At 37.7% G+C, this 14,048-nt stretch overlaps 1 protein-coding gene across 1 annotated transcript; it reads right to left on the bottom strand.

Moving 5' to 3' along the window:
- Positions 1 to 3,827: 3,827 nt before the first annotated feature.
- On the bottom strand, positions 3,828 to 12,436 carry prph2a (peripherin 2a (retinal degeneration, slow)). The gene is made up of 3 exons (XM_055043118.1): positions 11,435 to 12,436; positions 8,193 to 8,439; positions 3,828 to 6,198 (listed from the first exon to the last, which is right to left on the bottom strand). Exons 1-3 carry the CDS (start codon positions 12,013 to 12,015, stop codon positions 5,992 to 5,994), a joined length of 1,035 nt encoding a protein of 344 aa, XP_054899093.1. The 5' UTR covers positions 12,016 to 12,436; the 3' UTR covers positions 3,828 to 5,991.
- Between the last annotated feature and the right edge of the window lie 1,612 nt (positions 12,437 to 14,048).

The raw sequence follows: 14,048 nt of genomic DNA, 5'->3' as shown, positions 1-14,048 counted from the left end.
AACAGGGATTCCCGTCCATGTGAAATTTAAACGTGTTATTGCTTACAGTCGTGTTACTGGTTTGTGATCCTGTTTAGCTGAGGAACCCGTTCCCCCTCAGCCTCCACTCTGAGAACATTTGTCCAGGATCCTGAAATAATACAAAGGTGTGAGAGGTTGTGTTTGTTTTCTCTGGGTGGCTGCTGCAACCTATGGGCTGCAGAAATGTTGCCACTGAAGGGGCATAGATAGATGCAAGGGTCTAAACTTAACTTGCTGCAAGTTACACACACACACACACAACCACGCCCACACACACACACAGAGAGAAAGAAGAAGGGCAGTGTTGAAACAATTTCAGTGTATGCCTTGGATTAAGCTTTTTATCATTCACTGCTGCGCCTCCCACCAGGTTTCTCTCTCTTGTTCACTGTTTGACTCAGAGCATTTCAGCTTGTAAGACTAAACTTATCCTGGAGGTCATCTGCATGTGTGTGTGTGTGTGTGTGTGTGTGTGTGTGTGTGTGTGTGTGTGTGTGGGTGTGTGTGTGTGTGCGTGTGCGTGTGTGTGTGTGTGTGTGTGTGTGTGTGTCAGAGCAGTAGGAACGGTAACAGGACAGCAGAGCTGGTAATGGCTGGTCAGCTGGTATGGCGAGTATTCAGGGCGGGGGCAGTGCATTGTCCTCTCATAGCTCCAACAATGCCCTTCTTCTAGCCCAACACATCTACCAGTCACGGGCGCTCTCTGCTCTGTCTGCCATAGTCACTGTAAAGTAAGGTGTGTGAGCGGCGTTCCCCAAGACCTTAAAGGAAACACCTGACACACATGGGATCACACCCTGGAAGTTCATTTGCACCCTGAATTAATTAATGCTCTCCTTGCCCAGCCTTTCAGTCCAACTGGAAGGTGATGTTTTGGTAGGTTTACCATGTTGGACTGATCACTGCTCAATGAGTTGTTCAATGCCTGCTTTAAACTTCTCCAAAACATTACCCCTAGTCTGTCTGCTGCGTTCCTCAGTCTTCATGACGTGGCTTCTTCACTGATGTTCTCTAACAAACCTTTAAGGCCTTCACACATGAGCTGCATTTATACTGAAATTAAATCACACACCAGTGGACTCTATCCACTAAATGAAAGACTTCTAAATATAATTTAACTGATCTTACTTTATTTGAGGTAACAGAAGGAAGAGGGCTAGAACACACATATCACATTTTTCTAATTGATATTGATAAAAAAAATAAAAGCATGTTTCCTTTTCCTCACTTCACAATTATGCAACACTTTGTGTTTGTCTATGATATAAAATCCCAATGAAATACATAGTTTAAAGTGGATGAATACTTCTATACTTTCTATACTTCTATACTATATTTTAACTTGTAGAGTTAAAATACAATTCTTAATTGTCAGTTCATTTAAAGGATGCAGGTAAAAAAAAAAATAAAAATCTGATGTTAATTTGTTACTGAACCCTGAAAAGAGCACTAATTTTCTGCAATATATTTCTTACATAGTTCATCATTCATTTGCATTTTGTTTTTCCTGTCTTAGGTGAGATGAGATTTACTCCCTTTCACTTGGAATATTTTTGTTGAAGTTTTAAAATGCACCTTCTAAAAAAAAATCCTTATTATTGAATAAATGATGCTATAATTATGTATTTTGTAGATGTTTTATTGAGATACAATTGATCAATTATGTCTGGAGTCATGATAATTATTATTAAGATCGTCATAGGGAATTTTTTACCCCTCAAAGAACTGAATTAAAATGCTAATCAACAGATTCGTCTTCCGTGAAAGACTTTTTTTTTATTATTTGAAGTTTTTTTTAATCATCTAACTAAAAGTGATAGAAGTCAATTATATCTACTTGGGGTTAGCTATAAATGTTTTATTTCTAAAGTTTGGATGAGTGTGTAAGGAGCAGACAGGGTACATCATGATGAAAACACGCCCTCTTGTGGCCTCTGATGTGACTGAATCAGTTCTAACTGGATCTTCCATCTAAATAAACAATCAGCACTCCCGAATGTTTCACAAGAGTCTTGGAGGATGAATGAATTAGATTTGCAGTGACACGTCCATAAAAATAGCCTCAAAAAGGAAAAACACTAGCAGGTTAGTTTACAGTAAATAAGCATATAAAATTACACGCACTTCTACATGAGTAAATGTCAAAATCTTACATGCAGTTACAAATGTAATTTAATTTTTACTTTTATTGATTCCTTTGAACTTTTACTTCGGTAAAGGTTAGGGTTGAAGTGGATCTACAGCTGTAAATTACATCAGTTTGTCTTGAAAGCATTACAAAAGCATTACAAAAAGCTTTAGGACTCTAGTGAACCATAGTATAAACCGTCATCCACAAAATCTTGATGGTCCCAAAGTCTTTTGTAAAATTATTTTCTGGACGTCTGATACAAAAATGTACGTTTTTGGAAGGTCTGCTGCCTGTAACATCTGGAACATAACTAACTGTGTTTCACAAAAAGATCATTCCAACACTAAAGCGTGATTGTGGTAGTGTGATGGTCTGGGCATGATTTGCTGTTTTAGAACCTGTATTAATAGAACAATTAATTCTGTTCTGGAGATTTTCCGGGCTTCACTTTGTGCCCTTAAGCTCAAGCACAGCTCCAGTACATAGCTGGACAGTGAATCAAGGCACACTGGCAGGTCGGTGGCTAAAAATTAACAACCCAATGTTAAGGTCTGGGAGTGGTCTAGTCAAGGTATCACCCTTTAACGGCGCAGTCATGCTTAAAATCCTCCAAAGAGGCTGAATTAAATCAATTCTACATAGAGTAGGCCAATGTTCAGTGACATAAAAGGTTATTTGCCGGAAACAATAAGTTCTAGATGGTAGTTGTTGCCACCAAAGTTTGGCGCAAGCAGTTATCAGGTTTGGAATTGGATGGGGCCAGTTTGGTTGAAAATGACTTTTCATGATAGACTCTCAAGAGTGTTTAAAAATGAAGAAAACAAAGGGACTCTACAAGAGAGCTATTTCTTGTACATGGCCCTTTTACCAAACAGAATAAAAGTGTTTATTCACCTTTTAGCTGGTTTTACACCTTATTTTCATTTCATCTTCCCCTGATCTCCACTTTCTCTTGCCTTGTCTTGCAGCGGCTCCTCCTCCCTGTTGTGAACAGGACCTCACCCGTTCACCTGGTTGAGGGGCTCACGCTAATCTCAAGCCGATTAGACTTCTTATCTGCTCAGCTCTGGTTATGTGCTTTGGTCCAACAAAAATACCGCGCAGAGTTGGCCTCTCCTCATCATTCCTGCTGACTCTTCACGCCCCTCCCCGTGTGCTCTCAGTAAGCCACACCAGCTTTGATATCAGGGTCTCTCATTCCTTCTGGTGGGAGTTTACACAAAATGTAGGTCTCAGCTCCCATGCACATGTTATTAGTGGATTGAGTCTGAAGAGGATGGATAAACAGGGCCATGCTAGTTATTATTTATCAATATCCAGGCTGAAAGGATCATGGGTTTGTTATTTGCATGCTGTGAAGTCAAATCTTACGCTGCAGCAGTGTTAAGGCATGTTATGCTTGAAAATCAAGAGAGTCGGCAGCCGCATTTTGCATTTTACACACTAAATTGACCAGTAGAGTTATGTTTACGCTTCAGGACACTCTCATCCTCCGACACAAGACATGTGAAAAGTCATCCCATGTCCATGTGAAAGCAGTAATACCATAATTACCCTTATCCTATTGCCTTAATCAGGAACCCTGGGGCACTCGCAGTACCGCTTCCCTGAGGGTTTCAGGTCTCTGCACTTTGAAGGTCGGGACAAAATACCAAGCTGTTGTTTCACAGTCAGATCATATCTCTAAAATCCTTTATTTATTTACATGTTCTTGGTTTATCTACATAAACACACAAAGTCAAAAATATCACTTGAAAAAAAAAGAAGCAAATTTAACATAGAATTCAATATTTAACTTAATTACAATATATCTCTCTTTAAAAAAAAGAAAAGAAAAGGAAAATCTTTTCTACACTATTTACAAAGATCAAGTTATTACAATATACATACATACACAAGCATACATACATACTGTATGTTTCAATAAATAGATACAGGAAAGGGGTCAGGAGGCCAAATTTTAGCTGCCAATTCACTCTAAAACGCTTCACTCCAGGTAACACCTCCTCATTCTCATCCTTCGCTGCCCAAACATTCACAAATTAGTCACTTAATTCTGATTTTTGCTCCACGTGAGGAGCCTATCCAGGTTTTAAATCTGGATAGGAGTATGAGTATCTTTGGAAGGGTAAGCTATGGGTTGGTGGGTGTTTTTTTTGTTTGTCATAATATTATAGAAATATATATGCTGTTTTGAAATTACAACTCTGTGCATTCAGATAGAGATAAAACTAAAAAGCCAAACTATGAATGTGTTTAGATTTAAATTGTTAAGCAAAGTTGGATACTGAGATTTGCAATAGAATAGAAACCCAGTGGGAGGTTTCTATCTTATGTTTATATTCTTATGTGTATTGATTAATTAATTCAAGAATGAACCAGTTCAATTGTAGGAAAGTTATCATGTACAGATGCGGACACATTTGTTGGCCATCCTGGTAAAGACGTCAAAAAAGCCTCAAGATTTATTGATATGTTACTGCAGTAGCATAAACTATCACAGAAGAAATTTAGAAACATGCAATCTTCAGAAGTAGAAAAACGAAACTAATAACCCCTTTAAAAATAAATGAAATCAAATCATTTTCAAGAATAGTTGCTTTTTAAAGCCGAACCAAGTTTTTTAAAAATGTAAAACTAATTATACACAACCTTCTGCTTGCCTGGGATTGTGATGTGACACGGTGACCCATTTCTCTTAGGCACTCTTCAAATGGGAAAGACAAGAGAACATGCCAGTAAAGCAAAGCAGATGTGTGTAGATCCCCTTAAGTCAGGAAAGAGCTACATGAAAACAGATACCGACCTAAATTTACCCCAAATTACAGCCTAAATTAAAATCTCTAAAGCCCACTCTTGAAGAGATGCAGAACTCATGCCACTTTATTGTTAAAGAGGCATCCCAAGAAAAAATCCTAATATTGTGTAAAAAAGCAGAGCATGCTAACCTGTAACTATTAATGAAAGTGGGTGACTTGGTCAGATGAGCCCAAGAGGGAGGTTTCTTGCAACAGATGCTCCAAGTGGGTCTATTTTGAAACAAATAATAATAATAAATATAAGGGACATCTCCTAAAAGCCTGTGCAAAGTTCAGTATCTGGATCTGTGAGGATGTGGGCTACTATGTCTTCCAAAAGCCTTTGGAACCCTGCTGAAGTTCACTGCATCATTAACTCTTTGAAATGTCTTACGAAACAATATGCTGGCTTCAGCCAGAGACTGGAAATATGTTGCCACTGGGTCTTTCAGCGGGACATTGAGCCATAATATATGCCCAAATCAACACAGAAATGATTCACTGCATACAAAATCGGTCTTCTTTGATGGCTCTCTCAGTTTCCAGAGCTACATTATACAGAAAAACAATGAGTTGAGCTGAACGTGGAGAAGCATAAGAGAAAACACAGGATTCTTGATGAAGACTAATGAATGACAAAACATGCTGCTTTACTGCACTGTAAAGCCATCTATTCTTTGAAAGTTCAAGTTCAAATTCAGAACTATTAAAAAATGGTGTATACATGGCTCATCTTGGAAATCTGAAGTTAAAGTAATTCAGTAACAGCAGGAGAGCCAATAACTCTGCCACTGTTTGTTAAAAACTGTTATTTTTACAATGTTCTCTCACTTTGCTGAAGTTAAAAACAGGTTTCTAAAATAACATTATCAATGTGAAATTATGCTGCAGAAATTTAAAAAAATAAATTTATTTCAAAAGCTTAAATCACTTTGGTTTGGTCAGATTGGGTGAGAAAATAAAGTCTGGTAGAAAATGTTCTCTTGTCATCTCCACTTCAGGTGGAAGTTTTCACAGTTTCTCCAGGTGGCTGGAGTTCGCTCAGCTGACCGTGGCGACTCCCTCCTCGCCCCCTTCCTCCACCTTTGCTCCTTTTCCCATGGCTTTCATTTTAGCCATGATGTCAGTGAATGTCTCTTTCACTGTCTTCTCTAGGAGGAAGCCCTCACTCTCGCTCTCTATGTCCTCTGGGTTGACCAGCGTGGACAGGGAGGTGTCAACGTACTGCAGGCCGATGGTCACAGCAACCTGTAGAGGGTCAAGAGTACCAGTTGAGATTAAATATGAGTGTGTTTGTAGCAGGACGGCAAATATGAATATGATGAGTTAACGTGTGTAATCCACCACTTGATCCAGTTTCTCATTGACCAAGAAAGAGACATTTCTCCCAGCTTATTCACTGCTAAGTCAGATGTGTTATCATGAACTGAATTGAGGCAAAGCAAACAACAAAGCATGGATGAATCACATACATTTAGTTTTGGAGGAACTTTTAGAAGCAATTGTTGACGCCATCTGTAATCTCAAAAATTATTGGAGACATTAGTTTTGAAGATGACGTTTCAGGTTTTGGAACTCAATTTCCTGCAGATTGACCCATTACTTCATCTCTGAACCCACTATCTGTGTCAGCACAGCAACTGTTGCATAACTTGATTCGGGAAATCCTCCAACCACGCCACTGATAAGCTCTGCATGTTGCCTAAATCTGTATTTTTAAGACAGGTGATCTGTGGGGTTTAAAGCAGAGAGATGTTATCTAAATGGCTCTATTTACAGTCTCTGCTCAATGATGATTCATAACATACTTGGTATTCATATACTTCAAGGATCTATCTCTACAAGTTGACCCTAAAGATGTTTGGTCATTGTATTATTCACTGTGTTCATAAATTAGTTAGAAATGAAACATGGAGCAACAATAGCTAAAAAACAGGCTGTTTACACAATTATTTAGAAAATAGATTTTTTCTAAAAGGCAGCTGAGAGTGGGAAACCCATAATCCACATGGCCTTAAATATGGCTGTGGTACTTTTACTGAAAGCTTTTTAATCCATGCAACAAAGACTTTTGAAACAACAGGTCCTGAACTCAAAGCAGACCAAATTTAAGACTTTCACTTTCATTAATCCTCATTTGTAAATTCTGTTAAGGCTGGAAAAGCCTACTTGCATTGATTGATCGCATGGATGCTTGTAGAAATAGTAAAAAAAAGAAAAAACTCAGAACTACTTGAAGCACTCCTTATGGATCATGCCTGATTTCTAGAATTCATTGAACCCCTCAATAGGACTAACCCAGTAAGGTAGTCACCAAGTCATTAGAAATACTTACATTCTTTACTTTTAATAAATAAATATAAGGGGCAAATTGAATTCATTGTACTCAATAAAGTTCTGTCACCTTTAGTTTTTTCTGTATGCCTACTGTCATTTTGCAGTACAGTAGGCAGTTTCCTTGTACATTGTCAATGAAATTGAGTCTAGAAATTTGAAATGAAGCCTTATCGCTTTGTGATGGTAACCTCTGTTTAGGTCAGCAAAGCTGACCAATCAGAGCACATGTCTTCATTCAGGAGGAAGGAGACTCTGCACACATCCACAGTCACAGCTTTGCAGATGACACTTAGATCTGCAAATGTTTTTAACTGAAACGATTTACTGAAATATGTTCATATACATTTTACTGAGGACAAGCAACTAAATCTTACTTTTATTTCACTCATCCTCCAGGATATAAAGTCTATGCTATCTATGAATAGCCCGTATTTAACTTAATAATCTTAATAATAAAAAAAGTAGGCCATTTCAATTAAGTACATTCTATTCTATACATAAACTTACAACATAAAGTTTACATAATTGTAATTGTTTATAATTAACAGGGAATTTAACTCCATCAAATACTGTCATTATGGAACAGCCTTCTATATATATGCTAATATATATGCTTATCTATGTCTACTAATCTATTAATAATAATAATCAATGTCCTTCCTTTCCCGGATTTCACATAATTCAATCTACCGGTATGTATTGTGTGCAATTAATCTTTTTAAATTTGTCATTAGTGAAGACTTATTTCTTTTAAAAATATAAATAACTCTGTGAAACAAACAAACCAAGACTCAGTTTAGTTTCTCCTACAAAATTTCATAAAAATCAGTAATATAAAAAAACAACAACACAGATGTGACAAAATTATCAATTTATTTCAAATTTTGTAGTTTGGCAGTACTAACCTCCAGCATCGTGACCAGCAGCACTATGGCTCCGATGGTATTCATTATGCCTCCGTAATAAGACAGCAAGGCGTCCCGACAGCCACGTCTCCACACGTTCAGCTCCTCGGTGTAGTGGTCATAGCTGTAGTGAGCGGAGTTGTTGGTCATCTGGTACTGGATGCAGGGTCTGGGGGAGCTGGGGTTGCAGCAGCTGAACGGGACTCCGTCCATCAAATATTGTCCATCCACGTTGCTCCCGATTCGACTAAGAGGGCAAAACAAAGGTGAAAGTGAAATGAGGAGAAAAGCTCAAGAAATTTCCATCCTTTCTTTCAGTGTGGGGGGAAAAAATACTGACAGAAACTTTTATAAAAGTACAATAAACTTCCTGGACTAGAAAACACCTTTCTAGTCCAGGACTCTTTTCAATTTGCCAATAATACCATAATTTTGTACATTCTGAGGTTACACATGTAACATGGGTACAACTTGTGACATTGTCTGTACAACATGTTATGCAGTAGGTGGCACCAGTGTGTATCAGATATTTGATGTGACACCAGTCAAATGCAACACAGTCCAAAAGTCCTAAGATATGAAGTAGCAAAAGGGAAAAAGGCCATTTCAGAAATTACTTACTTGGGTCATGCATTGGGTGAATTCATTCTTTTCACCAGTTCATACAGATGCATTACGTTTTTGTCCATTTCTCCTTTATTTGGTACCTGTAATACCCTGGTACTTTGTTTTTGATTGTGGATGAGTAGTTTTGTGTCACTACAAATCATAAAGATACTTAAATCTCAGGTATAGTATCTGAAAACCTTTGTGATATTCTGCTGAAATTGATCTTATACTGTAAAATCTTGTTATCACTGATTAACTCAAAATTACTCAGAAGGGACCTTTTCCTGGTAGGACTAATTTATTGGAGTCATAAAACCATATGTTCGTGTGGTAAACCTTGATTAAATTGCAGACATTACTTTAGGTCCTCAGTTGTAAAAGTGGGTACAAAACTTGTCTCTGGTTGGCACAAAATGATGCACGGTCAAAACAAACTTTGCAGACAGCTCCAAAACAGTCAATCATTAAACAGCTAAAAGTCCAAAGGGATAACAAGCATCCATAAAAACTAAACTGATAAACAATGGTTTCATATGAAATGATTAGTTTGCTTGTTGTAAACGGAATAGTTAAAGTAGTAAAATGGACGTACAAATTGGTAAAGTAAATAACTTTACCAGAGTTATTTTAATTTATTTTGGTTCTTAACCTCAGTTCAATCATTTGACTCTTCATCCAGGACATAAACATGAGAGGTTTATCACCTCTATTTATCTCCTATAATAGAGAATACAATGTTTTGAGGTCAATGAAAGTGTTAAGCTTTGGAGGGCTACATGCTGCAGTCTAAATAACAAAAACTATCTAAAAACTGAGTCCTCATTGTGCAAAAAGTATATTTTTACCAAGATAATCGAAATGAAATATCTTTGAATTTGATAGACATTTTTCATGTTCATAATATTTATTATTGTGTTTACCATGTGCATGGTTTGAAGAACTAGAGATCAAACTTGCGGGAAATCCTCCTGCTACTCAGAGAGTCTCAGATCGCACGCAGATAGATAAATAGCTGCAGTGACTTGCAAAGCAGTCAGCCAAATGAGTAAATCTGGGTCAGAGATCATTCTCAGAAGCTGATCTCATCTGTGACTGATAGTAGTAGGTCAATGGAAAGCCAAGTGAAATTGGATCACAAAGCATCAGTTATTTCCAGAAACCTCCACATACAAATTGCACGCAAACAATCCTGCCCCAAATTGCACTTTAGTAAGAGCTCCCCAGAGTTAAAGAAAATCTGTAGTGCACATAAAGAAAGTTTATAATTCAGATGAAGCTACCAGAGGTTGCTAGTAACTGGTTACATTTACTCAAGTGAAAAAATACAGTACTTCTAGGTAATTTGAGTGCACCATACTTTTCACCTTAACTTGGGTTTTATTGCTATGATATAAAGCTATTTTTACCTGGATAAAATGTCTGGCAACTCTATCAACCTGGAGTTAGTTCACTGAATGAGGAGCAAATATATTTACCCAAACATGTACAAGAGACAAATACGTACTTACAAGTTATATCAAAAACTGAGTTTTAGGTCAAATAAATAAACAAATAACTAAATAAAAAGTGTTTTATCTTCCAGAATGTATTTTGTAATTATGTTAGTGATTTGTTATTGTTCTCTTTTGTTCTTTTTTACCTTTATTTTTTGTATTTAGAGAAAAAAAAAAAAAACGATGCAAAAAATGTGTTGTCAAAAAGGCCAAGTCACAATTAAAATTACAGCAATGCAAACAATAAACAGTCAAATGAGTTGGTAGAAGTATAAACTTCCCTTCTGATGTTTTTAAAATATGAGAATTTATACCTAAGTTTACATTTTCCTGTCTGATTGCATCATATTTAAGTATTAAATCAGATGTTATGATTATTTGCCCAGCTGTTGAGTAGACTTTCTACAAAATACTTTTTCACTATTACTTGAGTAATTTCTTGGATGACTATTTTCTACTCATGTTGAAGTATCTCTACTCGTACTTGAATACATTTTTTGGCTACTCTGCCTATCGATGGTTACTACAAAGATGCTATTTACAGTGACAGGATTTGAAAAGTAACAAAGGTCTCTAAGTGGATCATGATAACTTTGACCATTCAAAACGTCTGTGAAAATTAAGTGACATTAAACAATAAAACAAATGTGTCTCTTGCTCTCCTTTCTGTCGATGTGAAAGTCTGACGTTGAGCAGTACTATTCTTGGCCAGCTGCTGTCAGGTCTTTACAGATTGGAGAGGACACTGATTCTTGAAGGACATGTAATCCTGTAGATTAAACACTAATTTTGCCCCGGGTTTCAAAACTCTCCCTTTCTCTCTTTTTTAATAAATATGACTGGATTTAGACAAACCAGTCATATATTGCTGGATTGTAACAACATTATTAAAATCTTGCGAATATCATCTTAAAATGCATATTTGTGAAAACTTTCACTTTGACAACCCTTCACAATCTTACTAAAGCCCGCCTGCCGCCACTGTCCAGATGTGTATTATTAGTTTTGATAAATGCCCATCATCTGACCTATCCCACCTGTAAATCCGCCTATACCCAGCTCAACATAAACAATCCCAAACACTATCGACTCTGCAGGATTTGAGCTTGTAAATTTAGGAATTTAACTCTTTACACTCACTCTTTGACTTCCTTTGCGCTGAAGTCCAGGTATCGATTGCTGACCCACTGAATCTCAAACCAATCCCTGTAGTTATCATTCCCACAGCAACGAAACTCCATCTGCATCAGGTCCAGGGTCCTCTTCATGTAGCAGCGTCCTGGCGTGTCCGTGTCCTTGTAGTATTTCATGCCATTCTTCAGACCGTCAGCCAGGGTGAACTGCAAAGGGATCCTCATTATAAAGCATAGCAGGGCGGTGACAATAAGAAGGGCATTGAACCCCATGCAGAAAACCAAAAATGTCTTTAACATTGGTTTCCATTTTGCAAACTTTGTAGGGTCCAAGGAGTCATAGCAGACTTTGCCTCCGAAGGCATTGATACCACAAGCTATAAGACCCATAGCTATGAGCACGTTGGGTAAGAAGTGGCTCTCATTGTTGTCCATAAGTTCTGAGCGCTTCCGGAGCTCAATCTTGAAGAATAGGCCCAAGCTGAGCACAAGAATGCCAGCCAGTACAGCAAACCAGTACATAAACCAGACCGTCTGAGCAAGCTTCACTCGCTTCTTCAAATCAAACTTGACTACCAACAAAGCCATTGTGCAAAGTCCTTTGTGTCCTCGCTACTGAAGAAGAGGGTCAAATGGTGTACGGTTGCAGGAGATTCAAAGTTTCCACACTCTACTTAAGTTTTAGAAATGTTCCTTAATAAGCCAACCTGTCTTTCTTGCTTCCTTGATGTTTGGTTATCAGAATTTCCTCAAGATAGTTAACAGACATGAGAAACAGCTCAATGTAGAATCCATCCCACAGCAAAGAAACAAAGGTAAGGTAATTCAGCAAGACCTCAAAGTCTTATTTTTTCAAAACCATCTCCTTTCCCATAGTGCCAGACAAAAATAAGCTCATAAAGCCCAACCTCACCAAAACTGGGTGGGCTTTTTTCTTTTCTAAACAAACAGGTGAGGCTAATCCTGATGCAGCGTTCTCCCAGAGACGTGGAGGATTGCTCAGGAAGCTAATGATTAAACTCAAAGTTGGTGTACGTCATACTAAGCCTCTGTAAGCAACCTGATCCAATTAACAGAGCAGAAATCCCCCCCCACACACAAGATGAACCTGATCATAAGCTGCTGCCAAGGGCCATAATTGGTTTGAGTGTTCACGTGGTAATGTCAACCTTGATGGAGCACAACAGGAGCAGAGAGACTCACAAAGATCACGAAACAACAGAAGTGACACAACTGAAGCATGTTTATGAATGGGTCTGGGGTCCATGTTTTCATTAAAACAAATAGGCTCAACTAAACACAGATTCACACATCGATGGCTTCAGTGTAAGTGTCACTCCAAGTCAATTTTGTGGCAACTAAGTCTTTTCATGACCAGTCAACCTATTTTCAGGCAATATATTAACAGACCTGCAGTCTTGGATGTTTCAGTGTCAAAGCCTGTTCCAAGATGCATTTTTCAGTTAGGGAGTTTGGGCATCAGAGAGACGTATTAGTCATCCCACTAACTATCTCATCTTCAAGATTGACATTTTAAAGCCTCTAGGATTATTTGCCACTAACTATTTTCAATAACACTCTAGGAGAATATAAAATATTAAGATTGCACATCATCTGGAACTCAACATCTAAGCCATGGTGTGGCAGCTTCATGCCCTGGGAGTGCTGTTCTTAAGCTTTATTCAGCGGGATGGAGCTGAATGAAAGACAATCCTGGAACAAAACATGTTGGTGGCTGCAAAGACTTGAGACTGAACTGAAAGGTTCACCTTCCCGGACGACAAGGACCCTAAACACATAATCAGAACCACAATGGAGCGATTTAGATCAAAGGGTCTTGATGTTCACAGACACCCTCAATCTAATGAGATTGAAGTATTTTGCAAAAGAGAATGTGCAGAAATGTCAGTCTTCAGGTGCACCTTACCTCACCTATTTACAATTTCAAAAATAAGTGAGATACATTTTAAGTTAACCTATTCCAGAGTGGCACATGAAGTGTCACATGCGACATGTCTTAAGCCCCCTCATTTCCTGACACTCTGTGCAACACTGACACAGAAGTTGCACTACTACTATAGTTGGGTTTAGGGAAGTCATGATGAATGTACTCATTATACAACAAAATAATGCTACATTTATTGTCCTACAGCACAAGCTTTGGGTGGAAAAGGGCTGTCGTTTTCTACTTCTCTACTTTTCTACTTCTCCTGTCCTCTGGGTTTAGGAAATAACAATCCACATAATTGTTATTTTTTGCATTGTGGGTCTCTTACATTTTAACGATTATAGTAGAAATAATAACATGTATTGAACAATCATGGAATCAATTTCCATGTGTGATTATTAAAGTATTTTTATTTGAATTTTATGATATGTAATTTACTATATTGCCATTCCACAGCTCCTGTCATATACTTAAATCCTGTCAACATGGGCCAGAAAGTGAGTTACTTGATGATTTAAAATAAGACCTGGTTTCACAAGTTTTATTCAAGTTTTTTTTTTTTTTTGTGGTCAGATGGAAAAAAGATTGAGTTATTTGGCCGTGACAAAAAGTATACTTGAAAGTGGCAGGGCGAGGCTTTATAACCCCAAGTGCATAAATGGGATAAAATGAG

Source organism: Poeciliopsis prolifica, unplaced genomic scaffold (assembly GCF_027474105.1).
Source record: "Poeciliopsis prolifica strain line A6 unplaced genomic scaffold, Auburn_PproV2 SCAFFOLD018, whole genome shotgun sequence".
Lineage (NCBI taxonomy): Eukaryota > Metazoa > Chordata > Actinopteri > Cyprinodontiformes > Poeciliidae > Poeciliopsis > Poeciliopsis prolifica.
The sequence above is the reverse complement of the archived record's forward strand: the minus strand, read 5'-3'. Positions and strand labels throughout refer to the sequence as shown.

Bases quoted from the DNA above. Each gene is read 5' to 3' on its own strand.
- prph2a (XM_055043118.1), bottom strand. From the start codon at position 12,015: ATGGCTTTGTTGGTAGTCAAGTTTGATTTGAAGAAGCGAGTGAAGCTT. The intron at 8,440-11,434 runs GTGAGTGTAAAG...TTGCCCTCTTAG, and splicing joins AGCGCAAAGGAAGTCAAAGA to TCGAATCGGGAGCAACGTGG. The intron at 6,199-8,192 runs GTTAGTACTGCC...GACCCTCTACAG, and splicing joins TGCTGGTCACGATGCTGGAG to GTTGCTGTGACCATCGGCCT.